The sequence below is a fragment of the Parasteatoda tepidariorum genome, chromosome 1 (assembly GCF_043381705.1).
Source record: "Parasteatoda tepidariorum isolate YZ-2023 chromosome 1, CAS_Ptep_4.0, whole genome shotgun sequence".
Taxonomy (NCBI): Eukaryota; Metazoa; Arthropoda; class Arachnida; order Araneae; family Theridiidae; genus Parasteatoda; species Parasteatoda tepidariorum.
The window spans coordinates 69,315,875-69,341,854 of record NC_092204.1 but is presented as its reverse complement, the minus strand read 5'-3'; the positions used below and the strand labels follow the sequence as shown (position 1 = coordinate 69,341,854).

The 25,980-nt window shown below is 25.9% G+C and overlaps 1 protein-coding gene across 8 annotated transcripts in view; it reads right to left on the bottom strand.

The window, feature by feature from the left end:
- Nucleotides 1–25,980, bottom strand: part of LOC107439002 (Rab3 GDP-GTP exchange factor) — a 76,772-nt gene that overhangs the window by 7,638 nt on the left and 43,154 nt on the right. For 6 of the 8 annotated variants that reach the window (XR_001583472.4, XM_071181793.1, XM_071181798.1 and 3 more), the window contains 8 exons: nucleotides 25,181–25,455; nucleotides 24,025–24,241; nucleotides 23,221–23,328; nucleotides 22,369–22,533; nucleotides 18,827–18,899; nucleotides 17,558–17,664; nucleotides 7,111–7,183; nucleotides 1,882–1,928 (listed from right to left, as the gene is read on the bottom strand). Coding sequence is in view for 7 of the 8 variants with exons in the window: in XM_071181793.1 (XP_071037894.1) it covers nucleotides 1,882–1,928; nucleotides 7,111–7,183; nucleotides 17,558–17,664; nucleotides 18,827–18,899; nucleotides 22,369–22,533; nucleotides 23,221–23,328; nucleotides 24,025–24,241; nucleotides 25,181–25,455 (1,065 nt within the window). In the remaining variant the exon portion in view is untranslated. The remainder of the gene's footprint in view (nucleotides 1–1,881; nucleotides 1,929–7,110; nucleotides 7,184–17,557; nucleotides 17,665–18,826; nucleotides 18,900–22,368; nucleotides 22,534–23,220; nucleotides 23,329–24,024; nucleotides 24,242–25,180; nucleotides 25,456–25,980) is intronic. The other 2 variants (XM_071181803.1, XM_016051451.4) reach the window with 1 other exon arrangement.

The following is a 25,980-nucleotide window of genomic DNA, read 5'->3' as shown; positions in this document are numbered from 1 at the left end:
AAAAAGTGTCTTATCATGTGCACAAGCTTGCTTAGTAGAATATTCAAAAGCAATAAGCTTTCATGATTCCAAAAAACAGCAGGTTTCTTGGAAATTAATTTTCTTTAACATTTAAGTTTGGTGCATTTTAGCACAATAAATTTTTATATTTTTGAAAAAATTTGTTGAAAGGCCTATAATCAGTAAACAAATATTATTCAAAAAGTTTATATTCTACAAAATAAAAATTCGAAAATGAGTTTAAAACATATTTGAATTAAACACACATTAAATGATTAAAATTTTTTTATTATAACTCTGCTTGAATTGATGTATTATTTTTTAAAAGTGATTCAAAACTTCAAAGATGATGAATTTGATCATATGTAAAAGTGGCATTTGTATAAACATATTTGTAAACAAATTTAATTCCTAACTGAAGAAAAGATAAATATTCAAAATTAAATATATTTTTGAAAGAAATTAAAAAGAATTTAACCAAAATAACTTTTAAATTAACTTACATTTTTAAACATATAAACTTTTAAATAACCATTTCCAAGGAAATTTTAACTGAAGGTTGTCTAAAAATTTAGACAAGATTTGAAATCAATACAAAAATCAGTTTTTTTCTCTCACTTATATATGTATTTTAATTCAAACATAAAGTACATAGGATAAGGTTATATATAGAATAGCACATCGTGCAAATGACCGTCACCGCTTTGCTGGCCCATAAGCATTCCTTTGTTTAAATTTTCCATGACCTTTTTGCAGAAATGTGGCTAAATTTCATTGACGCAGCATTGATCAATGATTTGGTGGATGTGGGCTTGTTAACATACATCTGACTTTCCATAGAGAGAAACCCAATGGTGTTCACACAAACTAAGGAGCCGATTTTGATCACCAAAATATTAGAGTACTCGACCAGGAAATATCTCATGCAGTAATTGGATTATTTCATGGGCTTTTAACAATGAAAATCCATTTTTCTTAATTGTAGGGCATCCTTATACATCCTAATACATCCTGCATTTTTATACATCCTAAACTGTCAGCTGTCCATTTTTTTTTTGGTTGACAATGCTAAATATTTAATTTTATATTTCATAATAATCACCTTTCATAATAATTACTAGATTTAATCTTTTTAAATCTAAAATAGTTGTTAAAAGTGAAATAAAGAAAAAAATAGCGAACTTTTAACTTTATGCAAAAAATTTATATACTAAGAGTGTAAACTTAAAATGGTTATGAATAAATTTAATTGTTCAAACTTGCACAAAATTTACCTTCATGAGAAATAAAAAAACACAATATTAACGAATGAAAATCATTCTTAAAACTTCTAATAAATGGAAAAATTTTCAATGAACAATACTAAAAATGTAAACAAATTAATAATTGCTTTTTTATTATAGTGAAAGGGAAAAAAACTACTGTTTATAATTTTTTTTTAGTGTCTCATCTGTGTTAGAGTGCATCATTTTCTTTATGATTTTATGAATCTTATTTAAATTTCTAACAAAGGATTAACCAAATGCCTTACCATAAAATATAGTAGTATATATTAAAGTTTACTTGCTTAATCTGAATAAGTAGCCAATTGCTGACAGTACCTTTAAAATGTTGTCTTTTGTTGGGGATTAAAAACTGTACAACTTTATTACAAATATAATATTAGTGCCTCTATAACAAGATAAAACATTAACAAGTAAAATAATTTTAATTTTATTATTTAATTTTATTATTTAAAATAATTAATAATATTTGTACAATTCCATTTAAATATTAAAAATATTAAAACATTTAAAATTATTTGTCTTAAATTTAAACACAACTCTGTTACATAAATTTGCAGTGAAAAAATACTAAATCACAAAATTCCAATGATCTTACCAAAGATGACTTATATTTTCGCTGGACTAATTGTCTTGTTTTGGGGTCTAAAATTAAAAATATATTAACATGATTATATGGATTAAAATAATGTAACACTTAAATATAGAACATTAAGCAATAAATTTTGAATGAGTTTCAAATGCTTTTTAAATTGTAAATATAGTCATTAGATTTAGATTTTATTGATGTGCATTTTTACATGATGAATTTTAATGGAAATGAAACATTACACTTATTAAAAATTTAATACACATAAAATTGAACACTAATCATGCACATGCCCATTCATAGAAAATATAAATATTTAGAAATGCAACATTAAATGTATAGTTACATGCAGAAATGTTTTTAATTTTACTATTTAATCAGATTTTACAGAGTAACAAATAGAGAAAAATGTGAGGCTTTTCAGAGAAAATAGTTAAATGTCATTTTATTATTAATACTTATGATTGTAATGTTTCCTTTTTTATATTTAAAGTGAACATTATAATTAAATAATCAATAGTTTGTAAAAAATTAAATTTTAATGAAATATAAATCTTCTATTTTCATAAAACTTTTGAAATGTTTTCTCGAAAAGTGGGAAAACCAGGATAATAAAAATACATGGGATCCTATAAAAATCTACATGTAAATATTGCTTTAATGTTCGATGCTTTTAATAATAAATGCAGCATATCTTTATTATAAATTATATAAATTTATCTTTCTAAATGATAAAAATCAATATTAAGTAGCTGCGATATAAAGTAAACCGACTCTTTGAAACCAGAGACTTAGAAGTTTCAATCATTTATTTATTTGTTTTCATTGAGCATTTTTAATTCATTAATTTGTATCTTTTGGCATAGAAATGAGGATTAATATAACAGGACAAAACTAGAAAAATTAATTAAGAATAAAAATTCATTATTAACTATAAAATTTCGTAAAATTTTTCCCAGGTTGAACATTCCCCCCTCCCTAAATTCCTCACAGAAAATAAAAAGATTAGGAAGGTTGGATATTCATGTTAACAATTGACATGGATTTAAATGGCTCATTTTAAAACAAAAAAAAAAGAGTTGTGAATTTTAAAATTGTGAAAATGCATAAAAATGTATGACATTAAAAAAAAAAAAAATACTTGAACATAATTAAAAACTCACTGCATTGCATACTTTTTAAAAGCATAAAATTTAATCTTCAACTATAACCATTTTTTTTTACATTATTGCAATTTTAGTGCCAACTGTAATACTTAAAATTATTCTCTTTGTGATGAGAAATATAATTAAAGATATAAGAAAAGGCTTCAGACTATCTTTTTTAAACAGCATGTAATGATATGGGCATTAAATATATATTTTATTTTAAATACAAAGCTTAGTTAGAACTAATAGCTGCAGTTATAAGGATGCAATATTTTAAACAATCAGTGTTAAAATAATTTTATTTCAAATACATTTACATGAGACTGAATTTACTTCCAATAACTAACTTCTTAATATACACCATACATGTCTCATAAAAGCAATCAGTTTACAAAGGTTCAATACTCAACAAAAATATATTGCAGATTAAAAATTTATACTAAAAACTTATAAAACACAGAAAGCAGAGAAACATGCAATTTTAAGTTTAAAAATTATCATTCCAAGAAAGAGGGTGAAAAACAATGTTGCAAAAAGTGAAAAAGAGTAGGGTAAAAAAAGTTAATTACAAAAATAAGGTTTGAAAAAAAAATTTAAAAAAAGAAAAGAAAATCGTTTTGAAAGAATAATTCCTCTAACAATATCAAGTATGTATTAAAATTTAGATACAAAAATTCTGTACAAACATTGATAACCAAGTAATAGTTGAAGTAAAAAGTTTTCTTCTAAACTGAACTTTTATTTTACCACTTTGTCACAGATCAAACAATAAAATAAAATGTCAGTAGAACCGAAACAACTATGAAAAATGAGTGACATAATTTAAGAATACAGAAAATTCTTAAATGATAAAAACCCCTTTTGAGAATGAAATTATGATAAGCCTGTAATTGCTGCTGTTTTCAACATTTTGAATATTGCAGTACAAAGATGACAAAAATTTAAACCAGCAATGAAGAAAACTTTACATAATGAATTATGTCATAAGAAAAGCAAGTAACTGAAACTTAAGAAAAAGCTTTTCCAACTTAGATGAAGCCTAAGAGATTTATTACAATAGACATAATCTATACAACATATCTAATTTGGAAAAAAGCATCAATCCCATATGCACTGAAAGACTTATGGAATTAATACAGTGAAATGATGAATAAAAAATCATAATTTCAAATGACAAGTACACAAATCATTAAAAATGTCATTAGTTTAGGTGTGAAAAACAATGATGAAAATCTATAAATGAATTTGGTTTGTTGATGTACCAACACATATCACTAACATTTTTTTTTTTTTTTTTGAATTTTTAAAGTTTTCCTTTTAACTTAAGATATGAAAATTATTTTACTTTTACAATTCAGACACAATTAGTTTCAGTGCTTTTCTTTTATGATATATGATAAATTGTTTAATTTCTGAAAAGTTGGAGAAAGATGTAAACAAAATTGAGAATATTAAAATTTCAAAGGTAATTGAACTTAGCTTAAAAAAGAAAACAAAATAAGAAATAATAATGAAGAGAACAAATGTTTAGAGAAAATCTAGAAAAAAAAAATGCTGTTTAAAATTAAAACAAACGTCAACAAAAAATAAAAAATTATAAAACGTAAAAGAAAACTGTAAGATAGCTTTAAGTTAGAAATCTGTTTATAAAACAATTTTAGCTTTTTAAAATCTTGAAGACCGAGCCAATCTAACCACTAAATATTTTCAACTATTAAAAATAAGTTTTAAGTTTTTCTTTTAAACACAAAACAAGTAAACTTCTCCCACTATCAACAAATTTCAATTTCAATAGAAAATTGACATTTAACTAAAGTAAACTGACTCATCCAAAATAATTAATAGTTTAGAAATTTTTAAGCAATTAATATCTTTATTCTCATTTAAAAATATGACACGCTTTTGGTGTTATCTAATATTCATTCTCATTGATATATTTCTTTTGAATATGTAAACAATAACTCAATGTAACCCATATTAACTTAGTAAAATAATCATATTTAAAAATATATAAATAAATACCAGTTAAATGGCTGAAATAATAAATCAAACTACTAACTTTAAAACAGCTAAGATTTCCTATCACACAAAAACAAGTTTTTTTTTTATTAAGCGAACAGCATTACACATATTGCATTGTCTTAAAGCATTACTTAGTCTTTAATTATTAACCATTTATTTTGCTTATTTGTTTAATTTAAACAGCATATGCTAATATAATTGGCATCTAGATTTTAAATTCCTTTATTTAAAATTTTATTTTATTATTTTATTTCAATTATTTTTAGATAATAACTTTTTTGTAAATAAAATTTTTTTTTGATCTTTTTTATCTATAAAAAATATAGCTTTCTATGAACTAGAATGATGTAATGTAACGCATTGCCCATTTTCCTAAACACTTTGTGACACAAAATGTAATTGCAAAATAGAAAATTTCTTTTAAATCAAACTCCTGCTTTCAACAAAACTAAGCTAAAAATACAAACTAGAGTTTCATAATTTATTCAAGTACAAATGATAATGAAAATAAAGAGAGGTTGCAAATATTAATCGTTATAACATTATGAATCATTATCTGTCTGTAACATTTGTAGTGAATTAAAAATTATATGAAAATAGTTGAATAAATAATCAACATAATAAAACACAAATTATGAAACTAACAAATTTATAAAAAAATCTGGTTAGTCAAGGTAGAAAGCATCACTGAGAATAAAAGATACTAAAAATAATATAATGATAGCAAAAAATGTGGGGAGGGAGAAACAGACAAAAAATAACATCAATAAGCTCTAGTTTAGATTTAAGTATTCTGGATGTTACATTTTTATTTAATTTTCATAATAAATTGTCTTGGATCTTAAATTTATTTTAAAAAACTACATAGGATAATTTAGCAAATGTGTTGACTTTGTGTCAGCTGAATTTAGTTTCTCCTTTCAAGAATTTAATCTATTTATTAATATGAATTTTGTGTACCATAATCATTCAGTAAAATTTTTGTTTTTCTTAAATAAGTTTAGACATAAATCTGAATCAAGAAATTACAACAAATATCTTGGTCTTTTTAAAGCTTATGATCTTCTTATGTTAAGGAGCTGTATAAGAAAATTATGCACGTGTCAAAGCTTTCAGAAATTATTAATGGGATAATAAATAACTAATAAGATAATAAATAATTAATAATTTTCATAAAAATTGACAGCAAATTATATTTGATAATAATATTCTAATTTTATCTTAATTGTTTTTTGAAAGGTAAAAAAAATTTTTTTAAAAATTATTATTAACATTTAAGTTATTTAATATGAAATGAAGAATATTTAAATTCAGATTTCAATATTTAATTTCAACTACTTTTGATTAAGAAAATTATTATATACTGAAAACTTCCAAATATAAAAAATAACATTTTAAGAAATTTCAGAAAGAAAAAAAACACCAAAATTTACATAATACCAATATTGCTAAGTTTTTGAACAGTTAAAAACAGTTATTTTGTTAGTGGGCAAAATAATCAAATAAAAACCTATCTTTTTTTGAACATGCTTAGTTGAATTATGTATTATTTAGCAAAGTTAAATAAAATATAATGTGAACATTTATTTAATTATTTTTCTCTCTACAAGAAAATTTTTAAATGGAAATTTTTCTTAGGAAGTGAAATTTTACCAAAAAAGTTTCATAAAAAGGTGTCCAATAACAAGAATAGAGACAACACACAAATTAGACGCCACAGAACAAAAAGAGAAAAATGCTTGAAAATGTGCACAAAGTAAAATTTGTAGAGAAGATATGTCACACAAACCAGGGTAATAGTAATAAAAGACGAACAGTTGTTGAGTAATGTAAAAGAAATATTTTTTGTTTAAATATAGCATCACAACACAAGATGCAGGCATTCCAATCCAAAAGGAAGAAGGAGAACACGAGAACATGCAAGGTCAGCGGCCAGACTGGATGGATGTGAAAATGCAGCAAAACGAAATACAGACAACGGGTCTAAGAAAATATCCCAGGTGGGGTTTTATGGAAAGCAGAAGAAAGAAACAGATTATAGGTATGTTTTTACTACATGTCAACTTACTAAACTCTTCCAGAATAAACAGCCCGCCCTTCTGGGTGAAACACTTTCTTATGTTTTCCAGCCTTACAAAGAACTGTAAAGTAAGAATTCATTCATTGTAATTTCTATCCCTATCACTTTTCTCTGCCTCTTTCTTGCAACAAACAATTTGATGGCATAATAACAAACAAAAAAAACGCTACCAATAATAACAAATATCTTTAAAAAATTAATATCAGCTACATTTTTTTACTTGAAATACAAAATTAATTCATTATAACTCTTATTAAAAGTGATGTGCAGCTTATAAACATAATAAAATAAAAAGCAATAAACATAGTTATACACATGCATCAGGGAAAAATAAGGAGTGCATCAAATTAAAACATGCTTAGTACGCTAAAATTGCAAATCGTAGAGGAGGTAGGGTTGATCTTATTCTAGCAAACATATTAAAATGTCAACTAAACAAACTTAACTAAACAGCAAGGGAAATCTTTATTTAGGGAAATTTTAATGGTTTCAATTTTAACTCAACTTCACAAAATAAATTTCAACAAAAGGGACAAGGAAACATATAATTGTAGATAAGATTTTGTTTTGGTGAGTGATATCCAAGTGATTATATATTATTAATATGGTTATAACCAAGTGCTTATTTGATTATATATTTACAAAAAATTTTCATTTTAATTTTCTTTACATTTATTTCCAAACTTTCCAGTGTTTTGTTAAACAGAAAAGTAAGTCTGTATCTACTGTGAAATTTCTTACATTTATTTGATTTTTTAAGTCTTTAAAAAAATTTGCCAAAACAACTTAAAATAAAGTGTTTATTTATGTTTTGATGCTCAGATACTTGTAAAGTAAAAAGTAATAAAATGTAACAAAATCCAATTTAAACTCAATCTACACAAATAGATGACTTTTTTATTCATTAGATTTTCAACTTTCTACTACACCAACAAAGATTTTTAAAATAAACATAAATAATGAAAAACACAAAAAGAAGTTTATAATAGATTTGTGTGCAAAAAAAAGAAAGGTTTCTTTTTAATAATGACACCAATTTCTATTAATGACACCAATTTTTATTAATGACACCAATTTTTATTAAAGACACATTCATTTTTTTTTATATTTAAATTAATGAAAACTAATTAAAATAAAAAAGTAATAAATTTAAAACTGAATAAAATTTTAGACTATCTCATTAATGTCCAAGTTGCAATTTTTTAACACTAGGGAAAACAAATATTCTAGATTTCTAGAAAGAACGTAAAATTACTTAGCCTAATATGCAATGAAAAAGTTTTAATTTAATTAAAGTTGTAATAATAAACTGGGATAAGGTTTAAATTTATTATTAAATCACTATTGTTCCTTAAAAACAGAATTAATTTGTAAGCTTTAGATTTTAAATATGTTTCTGCTTTTCTTTATTTAACAGTCATTGCATTCTTGTTTTCGAGTTTTCTATCCCATTATTTTGCACACTAATAAAAATGTAAAAAAATTAGCTGGAAAAAATTTTTTGAAAAAAAAAAAAAAAAAAAAAAAAAAAAAAAAAAAAAAAAACGACTGGAAATTATTTATTTACATCAATGATCGGTAGAAGAGACATTAAAGTTTTTTATGTAATTCAAAAACCACTAACAAATTTAAAAATTTTGAAAATTTCAAAATTATACGTAAAAACAATGTGTTGAATGCGAGCATTCATTAATAAATTAATAAAAAACTTGCCTTTCCCTCATTAATATTGCAAAAAAAAAGAAACATACTTTAGAGTCTGGCTAAGAAATTAAAATATACATTTCCTACTACTGCCTTGATTTATGCTCTTCCTAAAATTAAAAAATAATGCATACTTAAAAATAATTTATGTAAAATGTATGTTAAAAAACTTTTGATGCAAATTAAAAATTGTTCCTAAAAAGGGATTCTAGACATTAATCGGTTAAAACATTTTTAAGAAATTAAATTGCAATAACAGCATTAGTTTATCTTTGTGACTGATCATTCATTCTTTTTTGTTTACTTGGTGGTACATAAAACTATATACTAAAGATGATGCTAAACTAAACTCCCCAAAAAAGACATTTCCATCATAATATAAAGCAGAGACTAAGAAAGATGAAACAGATCAAATACAGATGAATCTGAAGTGTTGTATTAAAGTTTAAAGATGTTAGGAGAGTGATAACAAATAAAGGTGAAAGATTTCAAATGAGAAGATTGTGATTGTTGGAAATTTCACGTGTAATATAAATTTCTGAGTTCATTGTAAGGCTTTAACAAAAAACACCGATGCTAAAGATAGTTAGAAAGTGAGTAAAATAGCAAAAAGGTGTATAACTTGGTGACAAACCAAAGGTTTCATGAGTAAGAGTAAGCCTTAAATATTTAAATGTTTTAATTAAAATCTTATAGAAATTCAATCTTTTTGTTAAAGTGAGATCAAGAATATATTACAAATACTAGAACTAAAGCTTATATATGTACTTTATAACAGTATCTCTAATATTAGTCGTTCGATTATAATTAAACAAAATTGCAATCAGAAAATGAGTCCAATACTGTCTAAAATCCAGTCTCTGAGCGAAAATAAACTAGCAAAAGGTCACAAAGTATTGGGGTATTGATGTAATAACATTTTAAATGTCAAAGTTCAATTTTAACTGCATAAACACTAGAATTAAAGTTCCATAAAAAAATAATAAAAGTTTGATATAAAAATCAAAGTTTATAAATAATCACTCTCAAAACCTTGCAAAACTTGAATTGTGTACAAAAAATTTTTAAATTGCATATAGATACAATTTTGAAATATGTTTTCCAATAGATTTCTGTATAATTGGTGAAGAGTAATAAATGCATATAAATATTCAGAAAGAATACGAAAAATTAAACCTGCCTTTTTATTATAAATCTATTTGTAATAAAAATATTAAAAGAGAAAAATATTAATTCAAATAGCATTAAAACATTCTGGAAAAATTGCACGGCTCAAAACCATGTTTCTGCATAAAGTTTTATAGTTGCAGACAAAATTCTCTCCGTGACCATCTTTTCAAAGTGCAGGAATGATCATTTATACTTGATTAATTTCATAACCAATTATACACCGTATTCGATACAGTATACCTTTTTTAGTTTTGCAATTTTATGAACAGCAAAGCTACAAAGCTATTTTTTTTAAAAGTCCCACAAGTATTTTAGAAAGTAAAAGCTCATTCTTTTGAGTAAAAAAGTACCCATATATGCAAATATACAATTTTCAAAAATTTTAATTTAGATTTCTTTCTGCAAAGGTATTATTCAATTGATTATTTGGATTTTAAATATATTTCACAAATTCGTTTTTGACAAATTTATATTATCTTCCATATTAGTCAGCTCATACCAAGTAAAAATGTTGTACATTACACCTTACAAACAATGTAATTTAAAATTTAAAAAAATAATATAGATAATTTTTCAATAAACTGAGATACCTTTGAAAATAAAAAAGATACAACCATCACTTATGAAAAATACATCTGTTACAATTTTAAATGCTAGTTGAAAGCTTTTTTGTTTTCTAATATCACAACTTTTTTCTGAAAGAAAGCCTATGCAAAATTCTAATTTTTGTGCACATAGACATCAAAAAATGTAAATTATTTCGAAGTTTAATATTCAAAAAGCCCTGGAATACAGTAGTCCACATGAATTAGATGGCTTCAGGTAAAAAAAAACTGCTATATAGAAATGGAAATAAAACAATGCCATCATCAGAGTTCCTGAATCTAAACATAGTTCATAGATTTACAATATACAGATAAGTCTGTAATTGCCTGAAAGCCAAAATTTGCCAAAAACAAATTAAACAAAATATTCCTAACAGATTTAAAATAGAGTGCAATGACAAGCAAAGCAAGTAATCTCAAAATAATAAGTATTAGTTATTTTTATTGTTTTCAAAATGCATTTAAAGCATCTATTATATGCAATATTAGTGTTACATATCCATATACTGTGTGAAATAATTTCCTTTTAAAAATATAACATCTGGCATTGGAATATTATATGAGAAATAAACATTTAATCTTTTGATGAAATATTAGTTTTCTTACTAAGAAGTTATTTAGAGAAGAAAACTTTGCAAACAAACTAGAGATAAAGTTATATTTCTCTATTTAAAGAACTGAATCAACTGAACAATAATTTGTTCAACTTTAGTCTAATGTTGTGTCTCTTGGCTGGTAAAAAATAATATGTGGATATATTATTATTACCATTTCAAAAAGGAACATCTGTTTATTTTATTTCCAAGTTAAATATGTTAACCTGGTTTGTTATCGTACATATTTTGACGGTTATTTAAAATTTTAAATTTTTCTTCATCTATTCATGATATCTTGCACAAGGAAATATAAATAAATGACAAACTGTTAAATGTTTAAATCAAATAATTTTCAATTTTGAAAATTAAGTTTTTTAATTTTAACCTTTGACTAATGCTATGCAATAAACTATAAGTATAAATCAGATTTTCACTCTTTATTTTAACATAATTGTCAAAACTGGACTTTCTATTATCATAAAATTTTTATTTTATTAACATTAAATTAAACAAAACACTGCCACGATTAATATTCTTTTTACTTTAATTTCTGAACTTAATAGCACAAGTATTTTAAAGAGAAGTTTAAAAAGAACAACAATTTCTAGTATTTTAAAAGTTTTTCTTTTCAAAATGGAGTAATAAAATGACTATTAAAAGTATCATTCACTAATTTCACATTTATTAAAGTGATAATAAATACGTTTGGAAATCCTTGTTGCAAAATGTATCAATGTATATCTTATAAATAAAATGTCCTTCACTAGCATAATAAAAAATACTATTTATTTTACTTTTATTATAAAGCCTTACCCCAAATATCACCTCCAATAAAAAGTCACTATGATAACCATAAAAATCAAACTGCGAGCAAAAAATTTCAAAAATTGAGAGGAACAAAGCATGTTTAGAGGGAAACGTTGTATTTTTGATAATATTGATGGTTTTAAACGTACATAACTGTCTAAACTATATTTAGATGCAGGAACTTTAGTTATTATGTATGTTACAATTATATAAAACACACAAAAATGTATAAGTAGAATACAGATTGAATTACTACACATTTAATTTAATTAGATATATGTTTTAAAATTTAATTACAATTTGTATTCACATCAGAGGTATGTTTAGAAATCTAACATTTTTACCATTGGTTTAAAATTATTTTGTGAAATGATTGCATTGATTGATCCAACTGATGGTTAACTAGATAAACTATGTGCATTGATTCAAGTAAACCTGTAACTGATCAGCTAATTCACAATAAAATGTAAATAAGCAATAAAATGTAAATATGCAACGAACTCAAGTACAAACTCAAGTCTAAAAGTCTCTTTAATTTAAATAGTTAACGTTACTTTTTAATAATTTAGTGCATTGATAACACGAAGAAGTGACCACAAAAAAGGGTAATATATTATGAATATTTTTTGTTTTGAGGGAGGTAAAAATTTCCTCTTACGCAAATTTGATGTATACATACCTATAAAGCTATAAGGTTCGAATATAAAAGCTGCCCAATGAAAAATTGGACACACGCAATAGCTTCTGAAATACAGAACAGACAGCAGCCAATTATAAAAGAAAGTGTTGCAGAAGATTATGTGTAAACGATTAATCAATTCGTATGAGGGCATTTACAGTGAGTGTGAAGTCACTAATTAATTTTATTTATATTTTTAAACTAGTATACCAAACTTATAATATTGATATCACACAAATACTGAAAGCGAGCAATTACAATTTTATAATATAATAGAGGATTAAAATTACGATAAGGGAACCATTTTGAAATTGAACAAGAATTAAGAAAATGGCATAACTACAGATAAAGGCTCATATGTTCAAAATATCTATTTCTTTAACTTTGGTGTCATTAGAAAGAAACATGTCAACAATTTGTAACTAAGCTATTAAAATTATACAAATATTTATATAAGTTTTTAAAAAGTTTCATTGATTTATATTTAAAAAAAATTAAGGTCAAGAAAATATGTTTTTGATTTTCTATATTGAGAAATTTTTAGAGCTGCTGCCACTGGATGTTCAGTTTAATGTTACATTTTGCTTTGCTGTGTTAAAAACACCATCTTTATTTTTTTATGTTGAAAAATATGATATTTAACATTATGAAGAAGAAAAAAACTGAGGTGATAAAAGTTGTTACTTCCCAATTAAAAATTCTTGAAATTTGGCAAAAAAAATTTCTCAAAAATTATTTTAATAAAACTTTTTAACTTACTAAACTAAAACTTACATAAACAATTGCACACATTTTAAAAGCTTAATAGCGGAATGTTGACATTTTTCTTCTAATAACACGAAATTGGCTCAAAAAATTAACACCAGAACCTTCAAATAACACCACAATTGGCTTAAGAAAGAAAAATGTATAGACATTTTGAAAAATAAACAACTATCTGTAGTTATTCTCTTTAATTTGAGTTAAATATCAAAATGGCCAACTAATCGTAGTTTTAATCTAATTATTCTCAAAAATTTTTTTTTTTCATTTTTATTAAGAGCTTTTCCATAAAAGAAAAATTTATGAAAATCTGTGACATGATGGCAACAGCCATTGGCTAATTTCACTGTTAATCAGCTATTTGTTTTTAAACTTTGACAAAATATGAAAATTCCACATTTACATTGAAAATCTTAACTTAGTTAAATCTAAAACATTTAACGATATGAAAAACTAATTGTTAAAGCAATTTTATATCGAAATAAACATTATCATGAATAATTAGGGAATAAAATAAAGTAAATATTTTAATATGACAGACTGTGATAAATGATAATTAAAACAATTAATTTAACAAGATAAAGAATTTTAAAAAGTTTTTGACACTCAAGGATAATATATTCAGCAAAAAATGAGTTGTAGAATTTTCTATTATTCGTTAGCAATAAAGTTTCAGAAACTTAAAAACTAGTATAAGGGAAAAAAAAGAAATGAAATTTGATACTTGAAAAATAGATAAATTAAAAAAACTTTATTTAAATAATAATTTTAAACGAAGGAATAGGAAAAATCTATCTCTTGTGGATCATTGGAATATATTTTTTTCCTTCAAAGAAATAAAGTAAATCTATTTGTCAATTACTTCTCATGATGATTTTTCAAAGTAATTCCTTTACTTTACTGACAGATCGATGAGGCATTGATTGGAAACAAGAAACTTGCTATTCACAATATTTTGTCATTTTAAGAAGCGAAACTAATTAACCTTACCAGTTGTGGTAAACCAAATAAGTGGATTGCAACACTGAACTTTACTAAAAATAAAAATAAAAAAAAGTATCCCAAAAAAATATTTGTACAAGAAAAAAAAGTAAACATTTAACTTCATAAGCTAACATAAAAAATAGCTAATTGCAGGTTCCACAAAGCCTAAAATTTGTTTTTAAAAAACTATCACAACATCAGCAAACATCATTCACTATAACAACAAAATACGTAATTGAACATTTATTTCACAACCATGCAAATCATGCTTCAATCCATGAAAAAGCCATAAAGAAAAATAAAGCACTATCCCAAAGCTTCATAAAAACAAACATGCACGTTGATGCTAGAAGTTGAAAATAAAATATAGAAAGAAGGATATTCCATGCATTCATGCAAGCAACTGGGTGGTGTGAAAAGAAACTTTGGAGATGGTCAAATAACAATCAATCAAAAATGTAAACTACAAAACTAAAACAACATAATATCATGCTGTTAGCTATTATAGCATTTAAACTAACATAACTCTGTGCACAACAATTGTGGGTTGATCAATATGTTCACCCAAAATGGCTAGATAATATAATCAAGCCCTTGTTTTTATGACACAAAGGGTGCACTACTACATGACGGTCTAGAGGTTTAGACTACAATAGACTCTAGACCCAGCAACACATAAAAATGAAGGGCTGTAGTACCTCAAAGTCCTTCAGGTGTTGATGAAAGTAAGCATGGAGGAGAAAAGAGCTTCCTTAGAAAAACTGTATATTTTTTTCAGGTCAAAGAAATATATTATCATGTTTTTGGACCATCTCAAAAGCCCCTTCGCTTGCTATCAGATTATTTGTGAAGGATAATTTTGAAAGGGCAGGTATTAGTAAAATATATTGAACTAGCAGGTTTCGAAGGGCATGCATGAGTCAGTCCATTCCAAAAATAGTAAGATGGAAATAGGTAGTCCAGTAAATGGAGCAGAATAAGTATATAAATGAGTAGCCTGCATATGGGAGGAAATTAGAGAAAATATGAAATGTATCAAGCTAGCGTGACAAATTACATTAGCAAAGAGCATCAGCTGCAGTAATTAAAATAGAGAGTGCAGCTGATTTGATATAGAAATTATTATAAATGCTATATTAGTATACAGGATCAATGTAGTGTGTGATAGATCAAATGGACAGGCAAGCCATAGGATTTTTGAGAAGGTCCTTGCTATAAAATTAGAATGCCATAAATCAAAATACAGGTGTATTGCAAATAAAGCAAGAAACAACCGAAAAAATGCTCAAACTATTTTCTTAGTAAAAAATTTAAATAAAACAAGTAACGGCTGCAAAAATGAGCATAAGAACACATTGATTTATAATAGTTATATGACGAATAACATGTTAGCTAATTATATATTTTCAACTCCACCCCCCCAAAAAAATTAAAGATTAAGCTTAATGGGGAAAAATATATTTTTTTTTATGTTTAGGTCTTGAAAAAAGGTAGGGAGCTAGCAACTATTAAGAGTATAATTCAAAATTCAACTCAAACTTCTTTTATTTGGAACAGTACACAGATAGTAAAAATTAATAGTTGATTTTTAATCATAACTAAAGCAACATATTATTTAGAATTCAAGATTCGAAGATTCTGATATTTTTATGATAAACATTTACTATATTCACAAATTATCCTTAACCAAATAAATAATTTAAATAACTCTATTAAAACTATTTAAAATATAAGGAAAATAGTCATCAATATAATTTATATAATTATAACAATTAACTAACCAGAAATTATTAATAAGATAAAATAAAAATTATCTTAGTTAAGAAATCGATATGTACAATACAATTTTCCTCCAATAAATGTGTAAGCTTAAGAACTTGTTTCACAACAAAATCACGAAACCTTTTAATACAGTTGTATCTTATCAATATTTGTGACTACAAAATAAATAAATAAATAAAAATAAATAAAGAAACTCTTGTTCAATCAAGTTTTAAGGAAACAAAGTCCTTATAAGAATTCTTCCATTCAAAATATGATATCACTTTATCGCACAATTTACCCCATACTTTCAGATTTCATAATTCTGTGATCAACCTTATAGATTCAAAGAGTGAAATTAAACAATATTCATTAGATAAAATGAGACACTCTTTATTATCATTCTATACTTAAAACAAATAGATCAGGGATATTTCACAAATCCTTAACATACTTCCTTAATCCTTAACTTCCTACAAATCCTTAACATTATTGTAAAACATCACAACATAAAATAAATTACCACAAAACTTCATAAATGATATCAAACATATCACACATAAGAAAATGACTGGCATCTCTCAATTATCATTTAGTTATTATTTAGAAATTTTTAAATGCTCATTTTTATTAATAATTCAAGAACAGAATATTGAACATGTTTAAAAAAAATTTATTGCAAAAACTTTAATCCATACCAGTTTCATTAACAATGACTAAATAGAAGAAAAATCTCCACTTCTCTCAACTTTTATTTCAAATAAGATGAAAAATAAAAATTTTTGTGCTAATTGTGGAACAATCACAGCATAATTAAAAAAAGTAAATATGCTTCATTAAAGGTAATATTTATTAATGTAGTAAACATTTATGTAATTAATTATGCAGTTTAAAATATGCTTGCAATTCATACCTTTTACTTACTTTTTCTAAAAAAAATATATAAAACTGGCTAATTTCACAAAATGAATTAATATCTTTTGTTTTAACAGTTATAGAATAGAGATAAAAAATAATAATAAATTTTGCTCGAGATAGGAATGATAAACTATGCTTTCATTCTAAATATCTCAGAACATTATGTAATAAGCTATATCAGGAACTAGTGTGTAGGATTTTAAAAATTACTTTTATACAGAATATAAAAGTGATAATAAAACGAGTGAAGCGGGACATTGTATACTAAACACACTTAACGAATGCTGTAAGAGATGATTGTGATACAAAAATGGGATTAATATAAGGACAAAATTTATTAATAGTGTAAATGATAGAAATATCTCAAATACTAAATTTCAAAATAATAATTCATTAAAATAATACACAGGAGTATCAACAGAAATAATGACTTTTCAAAAAATACATACTTTACTGTTTGCAAACAAAAGACCAACTCCTTCCATGCACACTTGAAGCAGCCCTCCTTCACCAGTTTTCATGTCCTGAACAGGAAATTCTCCTCCAAGTTCTGTTCCTAAAGAGAATATTTAATTAATGTGTGTTTAATTTCCTACACAAAGGTTAAGATGCATATAAAAGCAAAAGTCTGTCTCGGGCAAGATATATGTTCGCAAATAACTTGAGAATGGGAGCACCAACTTGGATTGTGTTAATTTTTAGTCGTTATGAAATTTTTAAGGGGTGATTTGTAAACAATCACCTCTTTCCGGAGTTACGTGGTTTGGGCACAGTATCGAAAATATGAAATTTCATTAATGAAACAAATTAAAACATAGAACCACTGTCATGGAAACAGCATTTTTACAAAATATTTTTTAAAAAAAGAAGCAGAAGAAGCCACTAGAAAAAATTAAATATCTTTAAAGCTCGGTAGTTAAACTCATAGTTTAAGTGCAGAAGTAAAACCATTCTTCCACCTTGATCTTCAATTATGAATGAGAAGCAACCATGAGGTTTAAAGAGAGAAGCCAACAGGAAGCAGAGCCTCCTAGTTATTTTAAAGATATTATAGAAAATAAATAATCATCTCAATTTTAACCAAAATCTTAAAAATTTTAAACTTTTTTTAAGCTGTTCTCACTAAAAATAGTACAACAAGGTTTTTATTTATTATTTAACGAAGCCTATCTGTGGTAAATTTGTCTTTATTTGTGATCGATTTTGATTAAGGACTTAGTCACTTTATTTAAATATGTTTTTACAAGGATTCTGTTTTATTTTTAATTTCTTTATATAGTTTTAGTACAATATAATATTCTATTGAGATAAAAAAAAAGATTCTTTCTTAAAATTCAATAAATTACACATTATACATTAAGAGTCCAAAATTTATTGGAAAATCAATCCGAAAATTAAATTTGATTCCAGAAAATTTGAAATTTGATTCTGTTGGCCATAGAAAGCCTTTCTTTTAAAAACAAATTTAAACTCTAACGATGTAAATGCTATGATTCGAATAGCTTAATAAGTTATTTGTAGATTTTGCTAATTAATAGCTTGTAAAAAAGAAATAAAGACAAGATATTATCTTTATTTCCTATTATTATATATATTAGCTAATTTACTCAAAATTACTTAAATGTCACTTAAAACTTTCATAAACTCAGCTCTTCAATTATGTTACGTTTCACTGTTAATAATAAAAAACAATAATTTCCACATATACATAAACTAACCTGGCAACATGCCATTTCCTCTCTGGGCAGCTCTTTCCATTGATTCCTTTATGCAATAATATAAATCCTTGCACTATAAAAAAGTAAAATATAATTATATATCATATCATAGCAGTCAGGAAAAAATTTTTATTGCAAGAATCACATGGCAAATTTTGAAAAACATTTAAAAACTTTTTAAGAGATAATAGATTTTGACAGAAAGCATATGAAGATCAAGGGAGAAGAACCATTTCTGTCTTTTTTTCCACAAAATGACCAATGGACTGTCATCTGTGGCATTTTGAGGACCATCACGTTTTGAAAAATAATGCTGTGGAAAATCAGCTCCCTGCAAGAATTATTACACAGTGAATGTGGGTCGTGCTGAAGAAAAATATTTCCTATCTACCATCAAATTCGTTTTTTTCTTGCAATCAGTTTTCATGGACATAAACCTATCTTCCATTTTGCTCTTCATGTGAAATTTAATTTAACTTTTTTTAAGAATTTTAAATTCAGAACGAAGAAAATACTTGTAGAAAATATTTCATTAAGTTTATCTATGATCGTCACGTTGTATTAACTGTCATAAAAAATATACTTACAAATAAAATTACTTTAAAAAATAGAAAAGTAAAAGATTTAACAGTTCTTAATTATAAACTACCCATCACTATATACATTATTTTTTTAATCAAAAATAAACTCGTTTTTATATATATTTTTTAAATATTATGACAAATGTTTTGAAAATGAAATAAATTTTCTTTCAGTTACTTATCTAGCAACAAATAGATTAAAACATCTTTTTTACTTTCAATAGCATTTAGACTTTTTATGAGAAATATAAGTAAATTTATAAACTCTTTTTAAAATTCAGTAATATAAAAAAACCTTAAGTTTGGGAATAAATTGTTTAATTATTACTAATCAGCGAAGTAATCATGGTGTTTAATGTAAAATAATTATATTGTTAGTTGTGGAGGAATAAGACATGTGGGAGGAATAAGACAATCTTATCAGCAAAAACATAAATTTATAATTTAAAAGGCAAGTGTGAAAATTAGAAGCCCTCTATATGTATTAAAACAAAAATTTCATTTCATTTCATTCAGTCAAAATCTTTCTACTTTTTGCTGGTTTCATAAATTTTTTGTGGCAACCACATCAATAAATTAAAATCTTGTTTTAAATTACTATTTTTTTAAAAACAGCCCAATTCCTTAATACTGTTTGCTTTATTTAGAATTACTTATTACAAAAACTGCTGTGGTTATTTTTTATGATGAAAGTTAATAACTGTCAGTGAAAGCTCCATATGTCACAATTTTTTTTAAATGTGGTATTTTAACGCTGAATCAAATTAAAACAAAAAAAATTTCTTCAGAAAGAAGTCTTTTTTTATTAAAAAAATGAACCATCTCAATTAAAGTGATAAATATGTTACCTTCTAATTTCAGACATAGCACTTAACAGAAGAAAAAAAATCCAACCAATATCTCAAAAGTTAATAAAAGTGACCCTGTGTTTTTTCTTCTTTTCTCTTTGTGAACTCTACAGCGACAGAAATTCCTTCCTCATAATGGTGTAACTAATTTGTGGAAACTATTTGTGAAATGTAATGTTATTAAATAAAACAAATAAATAATCTTCAAAATGCTGTATAATGTTAGGTTGTAAAGAAAGTTTCCATCCACCGCTAATATCACCTGCATAAAGAGTTCGTGTTGGCATACTTGCTCATATTTCGTTTGACTATTTTTGGTATTTGAAAATAAGAGACTTTTAAAGCAATGTTTTGTGAAATCTGTAAAAAAAATATTTTTGTCAAGCACAAGTTGGTACTACAATTTCAGATACCGTTGTTGAATAATTTGACATTCTGAGGATCTAGTACCGTAAATTCAAAAACAAGGACTATGATTTTAAAAAGCAGAGCGCTCTAGCTAGCCTATTGATGTTGATGAGGCCAGTCAACAGGAACTTGTGGAAGAAAATTAATATTCAACCACCCAAGAGCTAACAAAGGAGTCAAACGTTGGTTGGTGCAAAGTTCATTAGTTTAATTGCTGGGGGCCGTTTGAGCTAACTCAAGCAGATAAGGACAGACTTGTTCATGCTGCTCGAATATCAATGCAACGACAACATTCAAGACTGAATCGTCACTTGTGATGAAAAGTGGATTTACATCAGCATTCAGTAACATCGCAAAGTGCAATTTGACTAAAAAGATCATGTTTTTTTATCTAGTGGGATTACAGCAGTATTATCCACAAAGGAATGGAAAAAAGTAAAACTATGAACAGTAAGGATTATAGCAAGATGTAAGCCAGTGTTGAAGCTATCAAGAGAAAACCTCTAACTGAGCTCTGATGAAAGAAGGTACTGTTCATTCAAAATAAGACTACATGTGTCTGCATTCACTGGCCGTGCAGACTTGAATTAAGGATCCTTTGTCATACCAAGCCCTGACATCGTTTTTAAAGACTTCCACATTTTTTCACACCTGCAGCCACATTTTACTAATGCTATTTTTGATTCAGCACAGGACAGCTAAAATGAGATTGTTCTGCTTTCGGACTTGCAGCCTCTAAATTTCTAGGCCAAAGGCTTTGAAAAATTACAAGAACGTTGGCAAAAAATTATAGATTTGGGTGGTGATTGCTATCTGCACTAAGGATACTGCCTTCAAATATTTTTTTTAATTCCATTAAGAACATTTTTTTGAGAAAAACATGTGTTACAACCTGATGTATAAACAGACTAAAATTAAGTTATAAAGAAGGTCAAAATGTTTTGATGAACAACTACTAATTTTAAAGTTAAATAATCTTAGAAGGGCTATCCATGAATGAGGTCACTTTTCTTCCAAATGTTTTTCCTCCTCCCCATTATCATAAAGCGTCATCTTTACTCCACACTTCCTTATACCCTCTTTTCCCCAAAATGCAAAGCAAAAATACTCAAAATATATACTTGCAATTCAAAAACAAAGCTTAATGTTATAGATCATAGTTCAAACATAATTTTTAAATTTTAACTAATGTGTTTTAATGAATTTATTAGCATAACAAGAATGATTCTGTGTGTATTTACTTTGAATGAAAAATAATTTACAGAAAACCTTTTAAAAAAAAGAAATAATATAAAAATATTTAGTTTGATTATAATCGTTTTTATTTTAAACAAAATATGAGATATCAACTTCTTGTTGCCTCTTCCCACCAAACATGACATTTGTGGATGGTCCCATAGCATTTCAAAACAAATGAAAGTCTTAAATCAATATAGTGTTAAACCATACCTTTTGCAAAGGTTACATCTTCATATCTCTTACTTAAAATGGTTTCCAGACATATGTTTTATAAATGTCCACTTCATAACAATACAATATACAGAAACATGTTATGGCCTAGATGGAAATCGGGGTGTTTTTAACGTAATCACCTTTCTAACAATTCAAAAACGTTGCTTTTTACTTTATCACCCAAAGGCCTTTAAATACTAAATAAAACTATGCACTAACACAATTTAAAAAAGGAAGAAATTCAAACACAAACTTTTTTGGTATAGTATTTCCGAAGTTGAGTTTGTCCACCATGTTTACGCCATAAACATAGCACTTTGTTTTTAGGACAATATGTCATATTTACAAGCCGTTCATACCACCATCTCTCCACTATCGCACCATTAACGCTGCGTAACACTATGCCATCATCTCTAACCTAATAAAAAGGATGAGTAACAAATTTAGAAAAATTATAGCAAATATCAAACATTGAAAAATAGTTTTTTAAAAAAAAATCAACAACTTAGTTTAAATATACCAAATTTGGCAGTAGACTAGAAAAATCAGAAGTGGTATGGAAAGAAATTACAACATATTTGGTTTAGATTTTTTTTTTTTTAAATTCCTAATTGAAACAGAACTAACTACTTATTATTTACTGGTCCAAACAGTGGCTATTGCTTGAAATTGTAAAACAAAAATTTAGATTTGGCATCATTTTGAATAAAAGGAAAAAATATTATACATTGTTCACACAAACTCTGAAGTATACGATTCCTTTCATATAAACTAATTTATAAGAAAGTTCACTTATTGTGTCTCAAAAAAAGCTAGAACAACACCATAAATGTATTCTATATACATTTAATTTTCATACTGAATGGAAATTCATAATTCAATTTAATCGGACCTTTTGTTTACTATTTATTTTAAGATAAATGATGCATTGATATTTTCTAACATTCTGTAATTTGTAATATTAAATAAATAAAATAAATAACTTACATTAATACTTTTCAAAGTCATTTTAATTAATACTTAGGGCATTAAATGGTATGCAAAAGTAAAAAGGTTGGGAATCACTGCTAAATAACATTTTTTATATAAAAGGTATATAACTTACTTCCATAAATAACATATCCCCAGTGGCATCTACACCTAAATGTACAGTGAAGGACTGTCGATGCATCTGTCTACTACTTAAGGGCCTGAGGTCAATATCATTACCATGCTGAAAAAAGAAAGCATGATTAAATTAAAAGGAATTTACTGATTTAATATGAAACGATTAGAAATCAAAGAGACTTTGCTTGATTAAAAAGAGACTACAGAAAAACAGTTTAGGAAATACAGTATTTTATTATCGGGTTGATTTGTTAAAGCGATTGAAAAGAGACAGAACCCATTTCTCCTCAAAGATAATCTTTCATTTGCTTAAAATCAGCTAGTATGGTGTAAGGAAATAGAACTGTACAAAATAGTTTTCCACTTGGTCAATTAAAATATACAACAATTATTTTTTTTCCTCACACGATAAATTTACAGTTCACATACCTTCAATAGGAATTCAATTACAAATATAACTTGTAGAGATGTATAAAAAGATATTCCAATTTATGCATAACACAGCAGTAAAAAAATATTTTATGTAATACAAGTATTTCATTTAAATATTTGTAGCAGTTTAAGGCAAAAAGATTATTTTACCCTTTTTTGTGTAGGGGAAAGGAAATGTATAAACACTAATTATATTTTTAAAAAAATACTTCTTTAATCATTTTAGCTTTTGAAAACCTCTTACTATGCGATAGAAATTAAGAAACACTGTCAGACAGACAAAACATATTTTGAAATTATAATAATGAATTTTAATTTACCACTATACCAATAAATTTTAATTACTGATAAATGAACTAAAATGACTTACAAGATTTACAATTTGATCTAAGAGTTCATTGACTTCAGCACTATAAACAAGGCTAATGTGGCATTTTCCCAACAGACGACAATTTTTTCTCCTTATTTCAGCTTTGTTAACTTTCATCATTACCATAAAGGCAACTGTATTATACAGCATAGTAGATAGAAGCCTGTCTTCATCATGTTCTAATCTCTTTTTATCCATAGTAGCTAGAGACTGATACCTAAAAAAATATTACAAAACATATATAAAGCACTCTGCCAAAGACCTTTAAATGGCAAACTGATTAGAAGATAAGTAAGAAGATTAAAAGAAAAAAATATTTTATTGAATATATTTCCAGTTCTAACGTCTTTTAATATTTTATCTGAATTATTTTTTACAGTCTAGTATTTCTTAGAAACTCAAAGAAAACTTTAAAAAAATAGGCATCTTATGAGTTTTTTTAAAAACTATATAGCATACCTGCCAACCACCACTTTGTAAAATTCAGAAGATTTAGTACTATAAAAATTGCAGAAGAAATTACCTAAAATACAGAATATTTTACATGCTTTCAGTTTTTATTCCTTATTTAAACAATCAATGGTATAGTTATTAGAATATAATGTCCTAAAGAGGAATGTAAGTGTTTTAACATAACTAGCACAAATAGATCTAAAATGAAATTAAAAAAAATTTTTTTTGTACTATCAGATGATTAAAATCTTTCATTTTACATCAATTAATGACCTAAAATATTAATAATGCTGAAACACAGTGAAAATGCAAGGTGCCATAATCTGGGCAAGTCACTAGAGCCCATCCTCACACATGTACGAGTATGCAGGTGTGTAGTTCCAAGACACAAAATTTTAATGTATATTTTTAAAATATGCAGAAGATTTGAGACTTAGTGAAAAAAAAAGCAGAAAATGGGACATAAATGCAGAAGAAATTGTAGACAATAGCACATAAAAGATTAGTGTGTAAGACTCTTAACAAAGAACACCAAATTGAACTTTACAGCATAGCAACTGACTGTAGTGACAAAAAGTACAAGCAAGACGTACAAGAATTAACAATTCCAAACACTTTTTGCACTGATTTTAAATTTATTTAGAGTTAAAAAAAAGTGATATAAACAATCTTGAAGCTTGAAAAAAATCGGAATGCTAATTACCTTTCCATCATTTCACCAGGTCCTTGATCCATTCCCACCATATCTCTCTCCTGAGCAACAGCATCCATGAATGCATCTTCCCAAAATTGCATTTGATCCCACAGAGTTGATCGATCTCTATTTAATAAACCTTCAAAAAGATACATTCGTGGCAGCTCATTTACAGGATTCGATGACGTGTTAATCAAGCTACCTCCGTGATAGCGGAAACCAGTACTAAGGCTACTTTTACTGCTCCATATGCTAGGTGTTCGTTTCTGCCGATTGTTTAGAAACTGGAAGGAAAAAAACATTGCTTAATTACACTGATCCTATTGAATTCCGTGACATTTGTTTGGTTTTCTCCTTCACAGATTTGCCATTTTATGGCTACCCATTACAAAACCTCAAAGTTTATTTTCAAAAATTAGATCAGTTCACATTTAAAGTTAAAATAGGAGATCAAAATTATGCATATACTTGCAGCTTCACAACTCCATTTTATTTAACTCAAATTTACAGCTCTAATTTCTTACTATCATACAGTGGATAAAAGATATGGTATTACACATTTACATTAAAAATAAAGACATAAGAAAGGGATTAAAATTGTATACTCTAGATTCTAAGTATAAACATTGTTCCGGCTGTCTATAACAGCAGTGCCTAAACCTCATCACTTTAAAACTCCTGTTGATCCATCTCAAGCATAAATCGAAAAAAAAGTTTAAAATTATGAATTTATGTAGAAATGATTGTGAGAATGGCAACACAAAATTTTCAAAACCAAGAAAACTATAATTAGGTTAAAATCATATACA